General features: G+C 46.6%; 1 protein-coding gene across 4 annotated transcripts in view; it reads right to left on the bottom strand.

Annotated features, from left to right (window-relative positions):
• Positions 1–23208, bottom strand: part of TRIT1 (tRNA isopentenyltransferase 1) — a 181590-nt gene that overhangs the window by 73097 nt on the left and 85285 nt on the right. For all 4 annotated transcript variants that reach the window (XM_085648343.1, XM_085648342.1, XM_085648341.1 and 1 more), the window contains 4 exons: positions 12039–12181; positions 11252–11363; positions 8154–8266; positions 424–501 (listed from right to left, as the gene is read on the bottom strand). In XM_085648343.1, coding sequence (XP_085504469.1) covers positions 424–501; positions 8154–8266; positions 11252–11363; positions 12039–12181 — 446 coding nt within the window. The remainder of the gene's footprint in view (positions 1–423; positions 502–8153; positions 8267–11251; positions 11364–12038; positions 12182–23208) is intronic.

Here is a 23208-nt window from a genome sequence, read left to right as displayed (position 1 = left end):
TGTTCTGGCTGGCACTCTGGTGGGGAACTACACCTTACTGCAGACATTCATTATTTAAAGCAGGGATTTCAGTTATGCATTATACCGGGTCTCAACTGTACACACTATTGTAAGGTGAAGCCCTGTACAAGTATTTTACTACAAATTCAGTAGACCTCGCTCTCTACCATCAGTGCATGATGCAATGAAATCAAACAGGCAGTAAACCCATAAAAAGTTGAAGAAAATCATTCTTCTAGATAAGGTGGACTGCAGAGGGGACCTTTTGTGTGGAAGCTGTGCTCAATAGTTCTGGACTTTCTCCTGCAGGCCTCCACAGTGGCAGATATCAAAGGGAGGGGCAGCCTGGGGTCATGAACAGTAAAAGGAACTATGGGTAGACAACATAGAACGAGGCACCGGAGCCCAGGAACCAGCACTTACGCTTCAGAAAGCGATTCCGGACCCATTTGTTTTGCTTCCTGGCATATTTCTGCGTCACTTGCCTCAAAGCCTGAATACCTAAAAAGCAAAGAAGGTGGTAGTTAACAAAATAGGTTTCCTCGCCTGAAATCAATCCACAAGATGCATTCTCTCAGCTAGAAGCAACCCGAGGCATGTTCCTTCAACTAAAGTCAACCCAATACATGCTCCCTCCCTACAACTAGGTTATGGGCAGCATTCCCTCACACAGAACCAGTCAACAAGAAGTATTCCCATCAAACAGAATAAGAAACGCGTTACTTACCTGTAACAGCAGTTATCCAGTATTGGTGTCTTTCATAGATTCACATGCCTGAATCATTCCCCGTCGTCGAGACGGGAGCCTCCGGTACATAAAAAAGTAATGTCCTATAGACATACATAGAGAAAAATAGGCCTAAGGGCCTCCCCTTAGCCGCCTATCCTAGTCCTTATGTAAAAAGGACCAAACTCCTAGAGCCAGCCAATCAGCTATCACCTCCCTCTAGAACCTTCCTGGCAGGAGCCTCAGTCCCTCAGATTTTCGTACGCACCAAGCTAGGTAGGCGTAATATAGTGAGAGAGAGGTGTGAGTCCTTCCAGGGGAGGCGGGAGGGTTGCATGTGAATCTATGAAAGACACCAATACTGGATAACTGCTGTTACAGGTAAGTAACGCGTTTCTTATCCAGTATTAGGGGTGTCTTTCATAGATTCACATGCCTGAATCAGAGTAGTTAGCAATACATTATGCACATTTCTGATGTAACATGCCATAAAGGTATTTGAGATAATACAGCATTATCATAACAGTTCGAAACATTGGCATACATCAAAATAGTAAAACAGTAAAGAATGTGCATACCAGGATGGCGGGATGTTGGAAGGCTCACCTCACTGGAATAGATGGCGAAGCACCGCCTGGCCCACTGCCGCATCCCTCGTAAGCTCGGCATCCAGGCAGTAGTGTCTGGAGAAGGTATGCGGTGACTTCCACGTCGCCGCTCTACAGATGTCCAAAATCGGCACTCCAGCGAACAGCGCTGCTGATGTGGACATCGCTCTGGTGGAGTGTGCTTCCACCCTGTCCCGCAACGGCCGTCCGGCCCCTTCATGGCAGAACGCTATTGCAGAAGAAATCCACCTTGAAATGCTCTGTTTTGTGAGAGGCATACCCAGCCTTGGTCTGCTGTAGGCCACGAATAGCTGCGAAGACTTTCTGAAGGTTTTTGTCTTGTCTATATAGAACTTAAGACACCGTTTGAGATCCAGAGAATGGAGCGTCCTCTCTGCTGCCGTGGTAGGGTTGGCAAAGAAGGAGCGTAGGACCACCGGCTCGTTGAGGTGAAAGTCTGAAGGCACTTTCGGTATGAACTTGGGATTTGTCCTCAGCACCACCCTGTCCTGTTTGAACTGCATGAAGGGCTCCTGAATGGAGAGAGCTTGCAACTCGCTGACTCTCCTGGCAGATGTGAGCGCAAGTAATAGAGCCGTTTTCCATGAGATGTACTTGATGGAGGCTCGGTGAATGGGCTCAAAGGGGTGCTTCATGAGTTGGTTAAGGACCAAGTTGAGGTGCCATGTCGGTGGGACCCGTCGGGGCCTTGGAAAGGACCTATAAAGACCCTTAAGGAACTGTTTAACAAGTCTGCTGGACCACAGAGACGGGCCTTGAAAAGTCCTGGTAAAACGTGAAATCGCCGCTAGATGCACCTTTATGGATGCATGCGCTAATCCGGACTGTGCCAAGTGCAGGAGATATGGCAATATCTGCTCCGGTGTGATATGAAGTGGTCTCAGGCCCTTCTCCGAGCACCAGACGCAGAAGCGCTTCCATTTGAGGGAGTAGGTTTTGTTGGTACTGTCAGCCCTCGCTTTTGCTAGCACATCCCTGCAGTCCTGCGGGATGTTCAAATGGCAGAACTCTCTGTGCTCAGGAGCCAGGCCGATAACCTGAGCGATTGGAGGTTCGGGTATCGCACCTGCCCGTTGGACATCGTCAGTAGGTTCGGGAGCTGTGTTAGACGAATCGGCGTCCTGATGGAGAGGCGATGAAGGTCCGAGAACCAGTGCTGCCTCGGCCAGCACGGGGCGATCAGAATTAGTGTACAGGGCTCCGCCTTCATTTTCCTGAGGACCCTGGGAATCATCGGGAACGGTGGAAAAGCGTACGCAAATACGCTGAACCAGCCTATGGAAAAGGCATTTCCGAGCGACTCCGGTTGGGGATGCCAGCTTGCGTAGCTTGGGCATTTGGCGTTCTCCCTGGTGGCAAACAGGTCGATTCTTGGGGCTCCCCATTCCGAGAATACGTGTGTTAGTGCACTCTCGTCGAGCTCCCATTCGTGGGAGAGAGATTTCTGCCTGCTTAGGGCGTCCGCAATGGTGTTGTCCTTTCCCGGGACGTAGTCCGCCCTGAGCGTAATCCCCTGGAGAACAAGCCAGTTCCAGATCTTCTGCGATTCGCGCGATAGCGTGAGCGAACGCGTTCCTCCCTGTTTGTTCAGGTAATGCATCGTCGTGGTGTTGTCCGTCCTGACGAGCACCTGAGAGTTCTGGATGCGTGGTAAAAAGGCCTGCAGAGCTAGAAACACAGCCCTCAACTCCAGCAGATTTATATGGAGGCGTTGCTCCTGATCCGACCATTTGCCGCTGACTCTGAGGTCCTGAAGGACAGCTCCCCAACCCGCTAGAGATGCATCTGTGGTGATCACCAGTGGTGCTGCTGGCAGCAGGAACGGTAGTCCTCTCGAGAGGTTTCTGGTATCCTTCCACCACTCGAGACTCCTGGATATTTGCGGTGTTATGCTTATGATGTCCTCGAACGAACCTGCACTCTGAGTCCACTGGTTCGAAAGAGCCTCCTGCAGAGGGCGCATCCGCAGCCTGCAGTGAGGTATGAGCAGTATACAGGAAGACATCATCCCCAGGAGTGACTTGAAGGTGCGAACTCTCAGGGATTTCCTTGATTGCACCGTTTTGGCCAGGGATATGATCCTGTGTTTTCTCTCGTCTGAGGGAAATGCTCTTGCGCATTCCGTATTCAAGGTAGCCCCGAGGAAGGTAATGCTTCTCGTTGGGGACATATGTGATTTCTGAAGATTGAGCGTCAATCCTAGATGTTGGAAAAGATTGGTACAAGCGTTGAAGGATTTGGTTGCGCCTACGGCCGTAGGCGCCTTGACCAGCCAGTCGTCTAGGTAGGGGAAAACTTGGTGACCCATTTGACGTAGGAAAGCTGCCACAGGAGAAAGGCACTTGGTGAAAATCCGCGGAGCGGATTTGAGGCCAAACGGAAGGACCTTGAACTGGTAGTGTTGTCCTGCCACTTCGAACCGTAGAAACTTTCTGTGCCCCTTGAGTATCGGGATGTGATAGTAAGCATCCTGAAGATCCAAGGATGTCATGAAGTCTCCTTCCTCCAGAATGCCTAGGATTTCTTAGAGCGTCACCATCCTGAACGACTGACTCTTTAGGAAGGAGTTGAGTGCTCTGAGGTCCAGGATGGGCCTCCACTTCTTTTCTTTCTTGCGTATCAGAAAGAAGCGGGAGTAGAAACCCTTCTCCCTCTGAGCTGATGGAACTCGCTCTATTGCTCCCTTCCTTAACATCTCCGATATCTCCCGGAGCAGCAGCCGCAGATGTCTGTGTGGAGACTTGCGGGGAGGGGTTGCAGGCGGGATGGCAGTAAATTCTAGGGAATGGCCGAATCTGAGAAGTTGGAGCACCCAACGATCTGAGGTGATGATGCGCCAATTTTTTAGGAAATGGGTCAATTTTCCTCCAATTTGTGAAGAAGAAGATGGTAGCTGGACTGGCTGGAGTAAGCGGTCACTGGCGTCCGCCGGTGCCCCTTTTCTGGTTCTTACCCCTGAAGTTGGATCTTCCGTAAGATGATTGTCGGCCCTGCTGTTGCTTTTGCTGGTACTGGGTCTTATTTTGGAACGAATATGAGGACTTATTCTGGAATGATCCTCTGTAGGAAGACTGACCTCTAGACTTGTTGCCCCGAAAGGACTGGTTCCGCGCCTGTAAGGTTCCAAGCGCTCTAGCCGTGTCCGTGTCCTTTTTAATGGCCTGGAGCGCCTCGTCAATTTTGTCTCCGAATAGATGCTGCCCATCGAAGGGCATATCTAGCACCTTCGTTTGCACTTCCTGCCTGAACGATGTTGCTTTGAGCCATCCTTGGCGGCGCAGGACTGCAGCCCCAGCCAGTTGACGGAAGCCTGTCATGGCTACATCTATGGCGCAGTCGATGATCTCTGCCGCAGAAGACTGGCCTTCGGAAAGGAGTGCCTTCACCTCATCCTGTACGGCACTCGGAAGTTCTGCTAAGTATGGGGCAATATCCTCCCAAAGTTGGCGGTTATAACGCCCTAAAAGGGCTATGGAATTGGCCACCTTGATGGTCATTGCCGAAGTGGTTGAAAACCTTTTGCCTATTGTGTCTAACTTTCTGCCCTCCTTGTCTGGTGGTGCTGACAGAGGCGAGGATGGGTTTCGGGAATTTTTCTGGGCCGCTTGGGTCACGACCGAATCTGGCTTCGGGTGGCCAGTCAGGCAAGCTGGCGCCGTGGACGGTGCTTTATACTTCTTGTCCAGGCGCGGAACGACCGCAGGAACTGAAGCTGGCGTCAGCATCAACTTCTTCCCCTGGTCCCAGAGGAAGTCAATGATAGGGATGGATTTGGCCGTCTTCTTCGTCTGCTCCTTAAAGTCATGGAGGAAGCATTCGGTTTCCGTCGACTCCATGACCATATGGAACCGCGTCGCAGCCCGTTCCACTAACTTATGAAAACCCCCGATATCCACAGGTGGTGAATCCGCCTGGCGCGGTTGTGGGGAAGGTGGTGAAGATGCTACATAGTCCTCCTGCTCATCGTCATCCTGGTCCGTCAGGTCTCCCTGGACCTCGCCTTCCTCCATCTCCTCAGCCTCCTCATCCGTTGAGTCTATCACCTGAGGTGGCGGCTCGTGGCAGACCTGCGTTACCGGCCGTGATTGCCTTGGGGCTGTCGCTGGGGTGTTTGTAGCTGGCACTGGGACCCCCGTATCCTGTCTTGGTGGTTCCGGAAAACGTTGTTTGTAATCCCTGATAAGGAACTTGAGGTCCTTGACTATTGCCAGAGGGAGGCAGACCATTGGGGTGACCTCCGTGCGGACTTGTTCCTGGACGGGGCGCTCCTGCGCGCCTGAATCTTCCTGCTCCTCGTCCGTGCTTTGGCATTTGACAAACAGCTCGGAAGGGGAAGTAGCCTGTTGGAAGAACTCTTCTTCGGACTCTTCACTCTGCAGGATCTCCAGAGGTAAATTGGTTTGGACCTTGCTTGGAGATGTTGTTTCCGGGGTAATCTGTGGTCTGGAAGCAGATCCTTGCCCAGAAACCGCCGTGGTTCTCCGTCCCCCGGACGACGACGACGTTCCCGTCGACGGCTCGGGTGTCACCAACGGCGTCCCCATCGACGATATTTTCCTCGTCGACGAAGTCCTCGTCGACGATGTGGTCGTAGACGATTCAGTCGTCGTCGATGCCTTCGTCGTCGACGCCTTCGTCGTCGACGCCTTCGACGCTTCCGTCGTCGACGCTTCCGTCGTCGACGCATCCGTCGTCGACGCTTCCGTCGTCGACGCTTCCGTCGTCGACGCTTTCGTCGTCGACGCTTTCGTCGTCGCTTTCGTCGACGATGCCTTGGTCGTCGACATCTTCGTCAACATCTTCGTCGACGATGCCTTCGTCGTCGACGCGCTCGTCATCAATATCCTCGTCGTCGACTCTTCCGTCGACGGAGGGCTCCTCGTCGACGAGGTCCTCGACGGGACCATCTTCGTCGTCGACGATGATTTAGACGACGGTTTCAAAAGTATAATAGACGAGATAGGGGTACCTGCAGACGATGATGATGGAGTCGTCGTCGTCGACGAGCGGGCCGACGCCGCAGTGGACGTGGACACCGTCGTCGTTGCTGTGGAGACGTGTCCTGATGGCCTTTTTTGCGCAGAGGATGGTGTCGCAATTTTTGAGGCCGACAGAGTAGGCTTCTTGAAAGTGGGAGAGACTTTACCAGACGCTGAGGATTTCGAAGATCTTGCCTCTGAAGACTTTTTGTGCGTCTTCTTAGGAGGAGCGTCTGAGGGGCCAGGAGATTGCACTCTCGGCCTCTTCAGGGAGACTTCAGAAGCTCCGGAAAAACTCGCCTCTGAGGACACCACACTGTCTTTGTCCTTGAGCCTGTCCAGCCAGATAAGCAGGCGGCCCTCCCTGTCTCTCAAGGTCTTATGTGGAAAAGACCTACATATCTTGCAGTCCTTAGGGACGTGGTCCGGGTAAAGGCAATACAAGCATAGCTCATGCTTGTCGTCCACATGAAGCCTCTTCTTCCCACATGAAGAGCAAGCCCTGAAAAGGGCTTTCCTCTGGGAGTCAGACATGCCAGGAGTTGTAGATAAAATAAACACTCACTGCAGCAAAAAGAAGCCTGAAGTAGTCAGTGTTGAAATCCTGAAGAAGAAAGTCACCAAAAATCGTGAATAATCTGGTTTGAAAGAAATCCTGAGGAGAACTCAGGCTGGAGACTCCCTAGCACAACGTGCGGTAGAAAATCTGAGGGACTGAGGCTCCTGCCAGGAAGGTTCTAGAGGGAGGTGATAGCTGATTGGCTGGCTCTAGGAGTTTGGTCCTTTTTACATAAGGACTAGGATAGGCGGCTAAGGGGAGGCCCTTAGGCCTATTTTTCTCTATGTATGTCTATAGGACATTACTTTTTTATGTACCGGAGGCTCCCGTCTCGACGACGGGGAATGATTCAGGCATGTGAATCTATGAAAGACACCCCTAATACTGGATAAGACCAAAAATTTCTACACCTTGAATGCAGATCCAGAACGAGTCATGCGTAATTTCCGAAAGAAAGACTGGATATGTGACTGAATATAGAACTAGAATGAGGTATGTGGTCTAAAGACCAAAAAAGAAAAATAATCAGCTTCCAGACAAATTGCTACACCTTTAACTGGACCAAAACGTGTTCTTTCTCTGAATGCAGCATACACAAGAAGATGATGGACGGAGCGCTGAAACATTTCAGACACTCACCCCCAATCTCAGATCTGGGTTGACTCCATCATCGTTGTTTAGCTCACTTCGCCACCCCAGTTCAGACACAGCCATTTGCAAATCAGTCTTGACCCAGTTCCTCATGGGAACAGTTCAGCCCGAACTGCCAAAACAGGTATTCCCTGGACAGGAAACAAGCATGCTGGGACCGGTTTCGGGGTTACACCCCGCATCAGCCAGGCGAGCTTGAATCCAGTGGCAAAGTGAGCAAGGGACCCATGTCTAGGCATACCATGCCAACTTAAGGCGAACAAAGTAAACACAAGGAGATGATGGACGGAGCACTGAAACCTGGCCTGGCAGTTCGAGCTGGACTGTTCCCATGAGGAACAGGGTCAAGACTGATTTGCATATGGCTGGGGTGGCGGAGTGAGCTAAAGAACGATGACGGATTCAACCCAGATCTGTGACCAGGGGTGAGTGTCTGAAAAGTTTCAGAGCTCCGTCCATCATCTCCTTGTGTTTGCTTTCTCTGAATGCCACACCGACAGGGACGTCAAAGTCTGCCTTACTGCAACAGATCAAGATTCCATCTGTGCACTGTGTGCAAGGACCTCAGCTAGCCCCCCTCCCTAGTGAGCAGCAGGCTCCTGTCCTACCGTTCTCAAGCAGTATTGTGCTGGTCTCCGGCGGGCAGGTACCCTCGGTCACCAGATATTCATGGAACTCCTTGAAGCCAATGGACTGGAAGATTCCATGCTGATAATCTTGACTGCAGGGAGAGAAGAGGGACAGTGATGAGACTAAGTGACAGAGGTATCAATTTAGAAGTAGGAGGTTTGTAAGAAACGAGGGCTAATATAAAAAGGTAGCAGATACAGAGGAGTTAAATAAAGAGGTGACACATAAAAGCAAGCACTATAAAGAGAAGAGCTAGGTGGGATTGTTGTGAAATTATTTTCCATTTAATTTGCACCAGCCCAACAGGTCGAGAGACGTAAATGGGGTTAACTTGACTCCATTAAAGAATGCATCTGGGAGTGGACACGCCAATGACACGTTTTACTATGTCAGTTTTAGGAAGTTCCAGGTGTACTCTTGTACAGTGGAGCTGAAACGTGAACAAGCCAACGACCTACTCATTCAAATTACTCATTTTTACTTGGATGAGAAGTAGAGAAGTGTAATGTCATTAACTATGGACAGAGAAATCTCTAGCAAAATTAACTGCCAAATTTCTCTAGTGTTAATATTTTTCAAACACAGGAAATCAGTGGCAGCACTTTGGTGGTATGGGGGCTGGGAGACGAGAAGGAGGAAAGTGAATTGTCAGATCATACCTCTAGTCTTTCATCACACCAGATGAATTTTTGTTCAAGTGGTATTACAGCTTCAGTTTGGCCTTTAATCCAAACAGAGCCGGTGGACTGTGGGCCCAGGCGGGATTGGGTACAACCCTCACCTACTGTACCAAAGTATTTTACTTGCTCGATTAAGAAGCTAGGGCAATACTAACTAACCGATCCCATATAAAATTGTTTCATAAAACTCTGTAAATAAGAAACAGCAATAGGGGAAATTAAAAAGGACACCTTTCTAGCTCGGATTCTTGCCATTCTAAAAGAAAAACAAATGATCTAGAAGACAACAGCACAGGCTACAATAGAGGAAAGCAGGTCTGGCTGCCACTAAATCAATGGAGGTTGATGCAAGACTTTACTAGGGCGCTGCATCTTTTTGGACATTACTGTCAAAGGTGTCAAGCTCACAAACCATTTCCACTATGCAGATGCCTTTAGACAACTAAAAAGGTTATGCAAGGCTAAACTTACCAACTATCCCCTTTGCTATCATTGCAAAACATTAAACGGGACACAGTTACATGTGCTTCACAGGTGTGTCATGCTACGAGTTCAAAGTCAGGAGCTGATAAATGAAATACTGCTGATCATAAATCCTCACCCACCTCATCCTGCAACCTGGATGGAGCAGACATCAAATGTGTATCCTCCTCATTACAGTGTCCCTCTGGGTCTGTCCTTGGTCCTGTTTTAATCTATCCTTACATGACATTGCATGTGCCCTATAGCTCTTTCTTTGGTCTTAAATGCCCTTCTAACCACCATATCTCCGAGTGCATGCTGTCCAACCATGGGAGACTTCACCTCATTCCTTTCTAAACACAGATCCTGTTTTCTCTGCACTCTGTTTGCAATTCATCTTAATAATTACATGCTCTTTCCCCTTTTACCCGTTCCCCTGGTGCTTTTGTTTTGCTCCCAGTAATTAGATGCCCTCTTCAATCCAGATCTCTAATTACATCTGCTGCTGCTCCAAATGCCTGCATCTACTAAACACAAACCGAAGATGTTTTTTCTATCCTCTTCTCATAGTACTTAAATCCTAAGACTCCTCTGTCTGTTCCCTCCTAACAATACTGTAGCCCTTCTCTCCTACTTACCTTCCCTGAATAATCCCCCCCCCCACTCCATTGGATAGTTCATTCTTCTGATAGCCTTCCTTTAGACTCCCACAAACAGCCCACATCTGCCCCATTCTAGCTTCATTACACTTTCTGCCCTTTAATGCCAGCAGCATTCACGTCCTCTCTCATATTTTAATGCATTCTGTCTAGTCCCTTCCTATTTTTCCAAATTTGACTATTTGTGCCCCCTTCTTGAACCCCGAGGTCTGCCGTTCAACTGTGCCTAAGCTCTGCTTACCTACCACCTCCTGTGCACCAGAACCCTGTTCTGATCATGCTCTTTGTCTCTTTTTTTGGCCCTTTATTTGTTTTCCTGCTCAGGCACCCCTTTCTGCCCCCTGCTTAAAGAGCGCCTCGTTTGCTTGGTTTATCACAACTTATTTAGGTGATTATTATATATTTTTTATTTTTTATGAAACCACTACTTCTACTGTTTAACGCTTTGGCAGACTCGCCACATAAAATTAAAATAATTAAATGAAAATGAAATCCACCACTATAATAGTAGAGTCAAATTCATCCCAGCCATATGAAAAAATCAAAACAACTTAACTGCCATACTATGGGTTAGGTGGGGTTTATAAGCCAATGTGGACTGGGGTTTGTAAAATAAGTTAAGACAAATGGTAAGTGAAATCACAAGGATTAAGAAAGCCTACTACAGAATTTCTAAAGAAGAAATATGATACATTAGTGAAAATTGAAAGATCTCCAAAATACAAGTGTAGAGATCAAACGTATCCACTTTATTAGGGAGATAGCTGAAGCAATGAAAAACATATGGGGAGTATCAGTAGAAAACGTGGGATGTTTGAGGTGTTGGTAACTTTTAGTAGATATCAGAAGAATCAGGGGAGGCGCACAACAGATATGAAGTACAAGTGGAAGGTATGTGGAGATATCCGAAGCATTAGTGGAGAGATTCAAGTGCCAGTTGAAGCCATGGAGAGGCATGAAGCATCAAGGCAGGCGATGAGAGACCAGATGTGTTGGTGGAAATGAAAGAGCCGAGATGTTCATTTTAGTTTGGGAAACTTCTGGAGTTTGGGAGAGAATTGAGACACCGGTTAAAGCCAAGGAGGGTTCTGGAGTATTGACTGAAGTCGGGGCAGACCAAATGCAATGGAGCGGTCTGGAGTCAGATACAGATATGAAGCATTGAGGGACGTTTAGGAGATACCGGAAGAGTTGGTGACAGCCTGGGGAAAGAATGGATGCTGTACTTCAGTAATGCTAGCTACTGCTGTGGTGTGGGAGACATGGGGAGCTTACCTGTTCTCACTGACCTTTTGCTGATTATACCTTTGGTGGAAATCTTGTAGCTCAGTTATCAGTCCATCCACTAGCATCTGATCAACTCTTGCACTGAGCCGCTTGTCCAAGACTTCCAAAGAAAAATGTATCAGTCAAAAGGAGGGAAAGCATCAATGATCCTGCATGAGCACGACTCTGAATCACAAGCATTTAGAATACTCTGTTAAAGGGCCCAAACTGGGCACTTGCTTGCAAGAATTACTGTGGCAGTCTAAATACACATGCTCCACTACAATCACACACTGCACAGCTCTTTACCACTTTGCCTCAATCGTGAGCTGCAGCAGACCTTACTACTTCAATCCTGAGACTCACAACACAGATCTACCTATGCACATCAAACTGGACAACAAAAGAACACATGGTACAAATGCATTTCAATTCCAATAAGCAGCACAGAGACCCACGCACCCATCTGCAAAAGCCTTCTGTTCGACCAAGACCAATGGGCAGTTCTGTCATTATACCACAGTCCTGACCAACAGCACCTCTTTGCTATTCCATCAAAGAGGCCAACACAAAGCTCTGAATGCTGTTGCAGCCAGATGTACAGAAACAAGTGAATCCACCCCAATCTACCCCATATGGCCTACCAGTTTGTCCTGAGGCTCCCTTGTATAATGCAGTGCCATTCCATGCCAACAGTCCCTACATAGCTCTGCCAATACACCTCACTTTTGCCCTGTATTAGGAGCTCAGCTACTGCCCTGCTAACAACCCTGGTTTAATATAAACCGATTCTTACCTTCCTGGTCCATATGGAGCCATAGGATACATGGCTTGGGGTACCGGAGGGGCCCGCTTAAGGGCCCTGATCCCACCTCTGCCTGTTGACGACGTAGAAGTTCACTGTGACTGATACCAGTTTCTTCAAAAACCTGCAGGCTCCTGTGTGATAAAAGTAGATCCGGCAAGACTTAGTCTTAAGCAACTTCCATCACAGGGTGGTCAAAACGTGAAAACAAAATCTACTTTTAATCATGGACAAGATGCAAACCTCTTCCAATTGGAGATTTGTATTTCTAATAATAATAATATATAGATAAACCTAGGACAATAACTGATATAATCAATAACAGCAATAAAACTAGAAGTAAACATACTAATACTGATCATAAGAAAAATGAAAGGCAGTGTTTTTATGTTGGTTTTCAAAACAATTATGCATCTGGTCTCCTCTTTCAAGTCTAGCTCTTAGCTTTCAATAAACAACTAAAAAATTATCTCCATTGATTTCTCCTATTACTGCTTCATCATGTACCGTTGACTGAAATTGCCCAATCATGGGAAGCTATCAGAGAAGGAGGTCTGGTACTCGGATATTAATAGTGATGGCACACTGTTGTGGTACACCATGGCAGCAATTCGAGACTACACTGCACCCAATACCTGTTTGACTAAAATATCCTGCTCTTTTGGTGATTGAGGGCCAGCACTTGGACAAAGTCTCTAATGTTCTCATCGTTTATGTATTTGTTTATCCGATCAGAATTGTTGCAATTCATACAGAAATGTTGTACATAACTTAAAGTAGAACAGCATGAAGGTCTGATGCAAATTAAAACCAGCACTGGCAAAGACAACGTGGTTAGTCTTGGCAAGCGGGTGCAATGATTAGACGGTTTTGTTTTTTTGCAAGCATATGCCATAACAATAAATAGAAAAAGGAAACAAAATCATGACATGATTGGAATAAAAAGATTGAATTAAAAAATAACCATTGTATTTGATTTTAATAGATTAGACGTGTGTACTCAAAACATATATAGAAACCTTTCAATTTTAATGCACATCACAGGAAAATATGATTCTACACAAAAATGGAAAGTAAAAAGCAGTTGCAATGGCAAAAAAAATAGTACAAAAAAAAAATATTAACAGAATCCAAAGACCCATGTACTGGATCTACAGCCTTGGCATTTAAGTGTACAACAATGTGATCAGGCACAATCCGATTACTCACAGTGCAAGAAGGCTAATGACTGAAGTGGGGTTATCTACTGCCCCAAGCTGAATGCTGTTGTGGACGGAATCAAAAACTTTACCATTACATCAGGCAGGCGAAACAACTTCAATTTTCTGTAGACTAGGCCTAAAAATTACGAATGAGCAGATATATAAATAGAATGGCGAGATGTTATGAGCTGACGAGTTTGACAACAAATGGACAATACAAAGCAAAATATAAGCGGGGAAGTATGTGAAAACTAGTAGATTTTGGAGGTTGAAAAGATCAGCTTTGAGATTGGAGATCATTCAGCTGGGGAGGGCCTCGTAAACTTAATGAGGGGAAGCAAGATGGAGAACAGCGATTTTCAAGGAATGACAAGTTGAAGACTGGCTTAGCCACTGCAGTGTCGATTTCACCAGTGCAACCACTCACCAGGCCCCAAACCTTCCCCTTTACTACAAGCAAGGCACACCTAAGGTAGGCCCAAAGTTCCCCATGGGCAGGCTGCAGCTTATTTAAAAGGTAGGACATGTACTGGTGTATTTTGTTCATGTCCTGAAAGTAAATACTGAAGGAGCCAACGCAGTAGTTGGTGAGGTATCCAGCCCACTGGTTTTCTGTGGGTCCATGTACTAGTTGCCATCATCATAACGCAAGTCAAACCGTTCCCCATCACCCCTATTAGTGTTGCCATAAGGCTAGCTCTGGTCAGAATCCAAGCCAAAAGGTCGATGTAATGCCTGTGCGTAGCTGCATAGCAGTGGAATAGTGTCTGAGTCAGAAGGATTCAGTAGAGGCCGCTGCATATCAACATCCAGACTTGTCCTTGGTTGAGACAATGCCGGCCCGTAGTTGAACACCACGATGGATTGAAGGTCTTCCACCAGAACCGGTGGGGTCATGGCTTGTAACCTGCTCATGGGGCCAAGACGGCATTAAGGGCTAACCTGCCAGCAGTAACCCAAATTGAAGCTACTCTGGATCCTTGAAACCCGAAGATGCGCCAGAGGGAGCCAGAAATGTCGCAAAGATGAGGCCTTCTGAAAGGACTCAACCTACTACATCACCAATGGTTCCAGGAACTTGGGGTTCACCAGGTACTAGATGTAATGGAGTCCTCAGGTCTGGTGGCTTAGTGGAATAATGCAACCACTGTAGGGAAGGGTCTATGTTTGACCTCATGGTCACAGGTTCAAGTCCCAGCAGGCCCATTCAGCCTTTCATCCTTCGAAGGTCGATAACATGAGTATCATTGAGTTAGGTAACAATAAACATCTGTTATTCAGCTCCAAGATACCCTTCTGGGTGAAAGTGCGCTTTACAAATACACGTTATGTTACTCCTCGGTGGAACGGGAGGGAGACCTGGAGGCACGGTGTGGTCCTCACACCTCTGGAGAACGAGAAGTGAGAAAAGGCTGTGTCCCACTTGGACTTACTCACAACATAATACCAGCAGGAACACCTAGGTTCACTGGAGTGGAGAACCATTTGATGCAAGTGTGACTACAAAGGACGCCACCCCCTCCCTGACCGACCGGTCTACTGGTATCCCCTAAAGTTTATGGTTATCTATGAGAATACTTTCAAAAAATATAGGTAGGACTCACCTGGTTGATCGTGGTATGTGGTGATGCTTCTGCACTACCAAGGATGATAGATTAAGCCTAGCGGCTTTCATGGTGGGGATCCTTTAGCCCTGACGAATGCCCCAGACCACATAGGCTTACTTTTGAAGGCAGAAACATGTTGGTCAATAGCAGACGGGTTTGAGCCATTGTGCTCTCCTTACCCACTGAGTGAAGTGTTTTTAATTATACCCAAAGTCCTCAGGAATAAAAGGTGACAACCGAGAAACTTTGAGGTATTTTTAGATTGTCTGGATCCCGCCCTGTCCAGTAAGCTTTATGTAAGAACTCCTTCCTACCGACAGGGTGGGGAGAGGATGCCGATGATGAAGCATGACACTTAAGTGTGTGAGACATACTCTTCCATTAAGGATGGCTTTCTCCGTTGTAATTGGACCCCCACTGAATATAGTGTCGACGGATGACCCCCCCCACCTCCCTCCCAGAAGTATAGTATGGAGTCATCTCTGTATATCTGTGCAACTTCCGCACAAGCACCCTATTTTTTATGATGTATCTTTTTTTTACTTACTCAAAGACTTTGACCACGAGGAAGATCCGCTTTAGAAACGACTTCAGGAGCAGGTCCTTGCTTTTGACTTCAACTTAAAACAAGATCAGCACTGCATCTTCCCATGTTTAACCATGTAGAGCTTCACCTCATGTTCTGGATGGCTCTAGGGTTCATATGGGCACAGTCGTTGAATGGGTTGAAGCCATGTGACAAAACCAAGCACCAAAGGAAAGCCACATGGGAATCAGTCACAGACATGAGTTTGAGAATTTTAAAACCTGTTTTGGTACGGACAATCACTTGTACACTAGAAATTTTTAGGAAAAACATCTCTTCTCTTTTTTTCTTCAATTTGTGAAGTTCCAAATCCATGTGTGAAGGCGCAAAAAGAAAGGAATTGACAGAAATCCACATGGGTGGCGTTTGTATGTGGCTCCATTCATCACTTTCACAGAATGGAGTTGACTCCCACAGAATGGTGCTGACACGGACTCGCAAAGTGCCACCGAAAGGAGCACAATTTTCAGTCTGATGCGAGGGGAAATTCACAGGTGAGAAATCTGCAGTTAGTTAGAAGTATCCATCAGAAATCATATTTCTATGTACTATTATTAGGAGTCACTGTAGGACAGGGATAACAAGCTGTCAGTCAGGGAGCTCATGTCCTCTGGCGCCAGGATCTACAAGCAGATGTTACAGGGACACGATTGCATGCTGTGCGATGCACTCAAGCACCAGGGGTTTCCCTGACCATCTCTACAGAAGTTGTTACTGGGATAAAAACGCTCCTGAGGATGCTTCATCTGGACTGTTGTGTCCATTTCAGAAAGTCGCATGTAGACCGATCTGTCCTTTTCTGAAGGCCACATCATAAATACTGTACCAAGTTCTGGAGGTTATATTGGAATGTTACATTCGGTTCTGCAAGCCAAATTTGGGTGTCAATTTTGGAGAATCGCAAAATCATTATGGATTTTCACATTCCAAAAGCAGCACAGATCATATGAAAAGTAGAAGTGAACTATACTAGTGCTTGTAACATAACATCTGGAATTTCATATCCAGTTCTGAATTCTACTTCTGAAATAATCTGTCCAGTTCTAGAGGCCACATGATGAGCAGTGTCCCGTTCTTGAACCCACACCTGGATCACTGTGCCAGTATATGGTCCATTTCAAAAGACCACCTCTAGAATGTTATGTCTGTTCGAGAGATCACAACTGGAGGATTGCTTTAAATTCTGGATGCCACATGCTACATTATGGGGCCGTGTCATTTTGTATAGAGCACACAAAATATTTTCGTCAGGTGTCGGGATCAGTTCTGGAGGCAGCCTCAGTCAAACAGCTATGTTTTGAGCTTCTTCCTGAAATTCTCAAGCGACGGAGAGGAGCGTATGAGGAGGTCATTCAAGGACTTGGCGACGAGGTAAGAGAAGGAACGGCCTCCACAGTAGCTCCGATGGATGCTGGGAATGCGAGCCGGGGCGAGGGAGGAGGAGAGGAGCTCCCTGGACCGTCGGTGGAACTTCAGGCAGTGGCTGATGTAGACTAGTCCGGTTTTGCAGAGGGACTTGTAGGCGTGTGTGAGAAGTTTGAAGAGGCGTCTTTCTTAAACAGGGAGCCAGTGGAGAGCTTGGAGGAGAGTGGTGATGCTTTTCTTCTGGGAAGGTTAAGGGTGAGGGTGAGCTTTCCTGCTGTGTTCGGGATGGTCTGGAGGCAGTTTAGGAGCTGTTTGGTGGTTTCCGCAAAGAGTCTGGTGCCGTAGTCAAGGTGGGTGGAGACGAGGGCTTGGGTGACCGGGTTTCTGGTGTAGATGAGGAGCCAAAGGAACTCACAGAGCAGAGGTCACAGCGTTTATTTGATGCTTCATGGTTAGTTGGCTGTCCAAGACTAATCAGAGGTTGCATGTGTGGTCGGTGGGGTAGGTGAGGGGCTGAGTTTGGTGGCCCACCAGGTGTCGTCCCAGGGAGAGGGCTTGTTTCCAAAGATGAGGTGACTATGTGGGACATGGTGTTTCGGACGTTAAATCTGGTGGTGTTGGGGTCTTCTGTGGGGGTTAGGATGAGCTGTGTATCGTTGCCGTATGATATGATGTTGGTTCTGTGGGTGCGGGCGATGTCACCAAGTGGCATCATGTAGGTGACGAAAAGGGTGAGCCTATCGGAAGAGTCCTAGGGGACGGCGCAGATTATCTTTTTGGATGCAGGGAAGAAGGGTGGCAGATGGATCCCCTGTGTTCAGCCGGAGAGGAAGGAGGAGATCCTGTTGAAAGAGTCATCTTGGATGCCAATGTGGTGGAGTCAGGTGATGAGGGTGTGGTAAGAGACAGTGTCGAAGGTAGAAGAGGTCGAGGACGATAAAGGCTGCTGTTTCACCTAGGTCGAGGAGGTGTCTGATGTCATCCGTTGCTGCGATCAGGGTGGTCTCGGTGCTATGGTTGGACCAGAAGCCTGATTGGGAGGAGTTGAGCAAGTTCTTTTCTTGTAGGTACTCTGTGAACTGGCTGTTGATAACGTTTTCCAGGACATTGGTAGAATGAGGGAGATGCGAGACAGGGCGGTAGTTTGAGATCGCTGTAGTTGGCATAGGATTTTTTCAGGAGGGGCTTGCCCTCTGCATGCTGCCAGGCGTCAGGAACGGTGGCTGTGGTGATGGAGGTGTTGAGGATTTATGTGAGGGTGCTGATTTCTTTCCTTCCTAGATTGTAGATGTGGTGTGGACAGGGGTCTGTGGAAACTTTAGAGTGGATAGAGTACGTAATGGTGCTGGTGTCGTGGGTCAAGAGCTGCTTCCAGTTCGTTAGCTGGTGGCATCTGTTTGAGTGAGGAGGTGGGTGAGGTTGGTCCAAGTTGATGCAGTCATCAGTGATCTTGTGGTGAGAGTAGTCCCATAGGGTGTCGCAGAGGGCTTGGGAGGGATGTATTGTGTTTTCGGTGATTGCGGGGCATGAGAATTCTCAGATGATGCTGAAGAGTTCCTTGGTGTGATTGGCCATCGCCTCACTACGGTTGGTGAGGTTATCCTTCTTGGTCTCTTTGAGGTGGTGGTAACTGTTTAGGGTGGATCTGAAGGTGCTGAGTTCAGCATGGTTTTTGCTGGAACACCAGCATCTCACTAATTTCTTGCAGTGGCGTTTGAGGGTCAGTAGTTCGGGAGTGAACCAGCTGGCATGCTTAGCGGGTCTGCTGCTGGTGTCCTTTAAGGAGGCAATGGTTTCAGTAGCTGTGGAGATTCAATTGGAGAAATTTTGGACGCTGAGTTATGGGGTGTTATAGGTCCGATTCCTTTGAGGGCGGCGATCCAGAGGGGTTCAGTGATTCCGCTTCAGTTTTGGCAGAGGTGGGTGTGAGGTTTGGTCGAGGTACAAAATAAACATGGGTCTGTTACAAGAGAATAGCTGGAAAGGGCGACGGAGTACGAGAGATTTGTAGAGGAAATGAACAGCCCAAATAGTGGATTATTCCTCATAGCGGTATTTCGGTCTCAAGAGACAAAAAACTGCTTGAGGCTCAGGATTAAAATAGAACGAGCAGCAGACACGAGGAAAAGCTCTACGGAAATGATGGCTACAGAAACTAATTTAATTTATAATGGCCTGGTACAGAAACAGAACAGTTATGTGTAAGATGGTGTAAAGCATGAGACCAAAAAAGCACTATGCAATGGCACTTTGCAGTGAATGAGCAGACTGGCTGCCTGTAGGTGATTAACTACTGACAAAATCTGTGTTCCAGTACAGGGCTGATAGGAAAGACCTTGCCCTAGAAATAATACTTTAAGTGTTGGAGAACACATTTTTGCTGAGCAGCAGTGTGTTCCCATGCCGCACACCATTAAGTTATATCGATTTGTAAAGTGCGCTAATCACTGTGAGGGTATCCAGACACTTTTCCATCCAGAACAGTATTCCCTGTCATCAACTGTCACAACTGCCATCTGGATCATGCTCAGTAAATGGGAGTTCAAAGGCAGCTGCAATCACAGAGAGAAGCAAGAAAAGGCTTGTCAACTCTATTCTAAATAGGTGGAGGCGGCATGCAGCTCAGCCGGCTCAACAACTCTCGTTTAGAACAGTCATAGAAGCAATCTATGATGAAAGGCAGCCAACCGCTGAAATCCACAGCCAACTATGCTCAACCGACTTATATTATCCACAGACATTTGTATCAAACCAACAGCCAAACGCAAGCAAGCATGTCAAACAGTTAGTAGGGTCAACAGCTATCTGCTACCAAATGTGGTAAATTCTCAACCAACAGTGCAGAGTGCATGGCCACTGTTCAGAAACAAAAAACAATACCCTGACAAATCCACAGCAGACACATCCAACTACAGCAGACTATGACAAACCCAGAGTCAACTAGGGCAAACCCATAGTCAACCAAAGTCAACTGTGTCACACCCAAAGTTAAATCAGCCAACGACAGCAGGCAATACGACCAACAAACAAGATCTACCGCCTAAAGTCGCAAACCAAAGGCTGAGAGGGAACTGATGCAGAAGGGCATGGCTGTGAATCAATCCATGCCTGGCTCTCCAGACTGGGACAAAGAAAAACTATGCTGCTATAGAGGTCACATATTGGCTGAGGAAAGAACTAAATATCAATACAGATGTAATCTCTTGGGTGTGATTGGTACACTAAATAGGTAACGAAGGCAGGATCTTAAAAGTGCTTGTGCATAAAAATTGCTATAATCTCATTTTGAAGAGCAGTAGAAGCAATAGAGACAAGGTTTTAAAAAGTGTTTGTACATTATGGTGCCAACAACATATTTTGAAGTAACTGCATGGTTTGATACAAGTTTGTTAAAATGTACTCTGGCTAGTTTAATACAGTATTGCAACAGTTTAAGGTAAATCTAGAAAGTACAATGTGTTAAGTGCCAGCTGTCTCATTGGTTACCAAATATCTGGAGCAATTTAATATCTTGGCTGATGATAGTGCAATAGCAGCATAATCCTAAAAATGCCTGTACTTTAAAAATACCAACAATCTAATAATTGACAACAGTAGGGGCTTAAAGGCAAAATATAAAAAGTGCTTATGCTTTAAAATGCCAACAATCTCATGTTTAGAAGTCACAGAAAAAATGGGTATAATGACCTTAAAACATATTCTGGCTAGTTTTAGTACAGTAATCTGGCGAATTAGAGCACTTCTAAAAATCAAATCACCCAGTTCAACAAATTCATAGTTTAAATCAGGTTTATAAAATCCTCATTTAAAAATATGTTGGTCATTTAGTGGCATACAAACTAAATATTAGTCGAAGAATTATATCATGTTTTCCTAACCCTGCCTCTTAGGCACCAAGCATATAATAAATACCTAGAAAGTGCAAACACTATCCATTCTGTTAGCACTTTTTAGTATCCCGATCGCTTCCTTCAAATGCATCATGGATGGAATACGACAAATCTGAGTTTTCCATGTCTTCCCGAGTGTAGAATAAGCAGGACAAAAAAAATTTAAAAAAAGGATCAAGTGTTCCTCTGTTTCAACACTGGCCTCGCAGGCAGGGCAAACTGACTGGATAGGACAACCTTTCTTACAGGCAAAACTCTGCAACTAAACTACAAAAAAAAAAAAAAAAAGGATTTAACTCGCAAAGGTTCTAATCTATTCAGGAATAGTTCAAACAGCATCTCAAAACCTCATTATTAACACACCGGCATTATTATTGTGCAATCACTTCATTAATAGAATTCCAAAAACTCATTTTTAGACATGCCATAGCATTCTTCTTAATTTGCTCAGGGTTGACCAAGTATTCACTCATCCCAAGTCTATCTAACCAGCTTTTAATATGCTTGAGCCAAGGTATTCGCCCCTTTGTGTCTAGAATTCTGACCTGACTAAATGACTGCCTCAGAGGAAGTGGTGATTTGCTGGCTCAAAACCTTAACCAACTGGCCAATGGTATAAAAGCTGCTACGTGCACTATATTCTTTAGACGGAGATATAATAACAGTAGGGTTAGTGGTGCATTCTGTGGCAGTGCAAGTACTGATCTCATACATTTTTTTCCACTTTCTCAAGACCCCCTGTGTGGCTCAGGCCCTAAATGCCTGCTCCACAAAAATCAGCCCCAAGTCCTCTTGCAAGACAGACTTATAAGGCAGGATGAACTGGCTTATAACTTGAACTTGCAAGCCTTTTTTTACTATAGTTGAATCTACATGTAGTAATGTAAGCTGGTTTTTGGTTAACTGAGGTACCCATATGAGCGTGCTTGCAATGCTAACCCCTAACTAGTCAAACTTTTTAACTTGTTCCAGGTAAGCTGTCCCTAGATTTACCCCGACAGAAGAGCTGATCCCACGCCTCTTTAAAGATAGGCACAGTGTTCAGCTGACAAAGTTATGTATTGAGGACATCAGGGAACAAAGGTTGCTCAAGAACAAGAACCTATCAACATTAAACACAGCATGCCTGTAAAGGAGCTGCAGAAACACGGACCTTCATCATCTCTGCTGAGTCTGCATTGTCCCCAACCAAGTATCTGTAGGGTTCCGATATCTGCCGCTTCCCAGCTCCAGAGGGACACTAAGGTCTGCCATTGAGGTGGAGTTCTATTGCCAGAAACTGGTCGCCCAGACCCTTAAACCATTTTCACCATTTTTCTAGCTCTTAGGATTACAACGATATCAATATACTTTGAATTTCCATTTGGGTATAAATCCCAAAAGATAGCTTCCAGATGGAACTGATAAAGCCCTGGAGAATCAGTGGTTGCCGCTAGCTGCGTAGGTGCCCTGATTACTGGTCAATTTTGACTGTGACAGCTGCTATTTGGAGATACAGGCATATACATTTTGTTTGTTCTGGGGAACATCACAGTAGGCAGTAATGCATTCCATGAACTGGGAGAACAGCTGGGTTCTAAACTGGTTATCTCCTGAACTGTGTTGCAATTGTTTCCCAGTAGCCATCATGCACTGGCCACAGAAACTCTGAACACCCTAAAATGAGACCATTTAGCTGACTCGAGTGGGGCTATTCTTGTTTGGGAAAAAAGTTTCTGGGTGAATGGATTTCTAATTAGGTTTACTTAGCAACTGGAAATTCAGGCCACTAAATAGTCTAGTTTGTACTGAGAGCCCGAAAGCATTAAAACAGAGGACCAGATGCATCTTAGCAATTGATCTGACACCTCAGTGACAGAAACTTAGCTTACAAATGCAGTGAGCCTGACAAGTTCAGAACACAGGAAAAAGCCACGAACCGTGCCACATTGCAATTAACATTGCCCATAAAGCCCTATGTTATTTAGAAATACAGCCCATTGCTACAAAATGGGTGGTGTCATAACATAGTTGTGAGATCTATTGGCTTTTGTTGGAATGTAGTGGAGTAGAATTTCGTGGCGTGGAGAGGCATGGCGTAGAGTGGAATTTTGAGGAGTGGAGAGGCACTGTGTGGCGTGGAATGACATTGTGAGGAGTAGAGTGGCACTGTGTGGCATAAAGTGGAGTGGAGATGCATGCCACAAAGTGCTTCAACGCCTCTTCAGGGTTAGTAAGCGCTGTATAAATACAATTACAATTTAGTGGCGTGAAGTGACACGGAGTGAAGTGGCACTGTGGCGTGGCACTGTGTGGCGTAGAGTAGTAGTGTGTGGAGTACAGTAGCACTGAATGGAGTCGCATTATGTAGAGTGGCGTGGCGTGGAGTGACTGTGTGGTGTGGAGCGACATAGCACTGAGTGGAGTTGTATTGTGTGGAGTGGCACTGTGTGATGGAGTGTGGCACAGAGTGGGACTGTGTGGCACAGAGTGGGACTGTGTGGCTAGGGGGGGGGGAATACAATGGAATGG

This window comes from Triturus cristatus, chromosome 3_2 (genome assembly GCF_964204655.1).
Source record: "Triturus cristatus chromosome 3_2, aTriCri1.1, whole genome shotgun sequence".
NCBI lineage: Eukaryota > Metazoa > Chordata > Amphibia > Caudata > Salamandridae > Triturus > Triturus cristatus.
The sequence above is the reverse complement of the archived record's forward strand: the minus strand, read 5'-3'. Positions and strand labels throughout refer to the sequence as shown.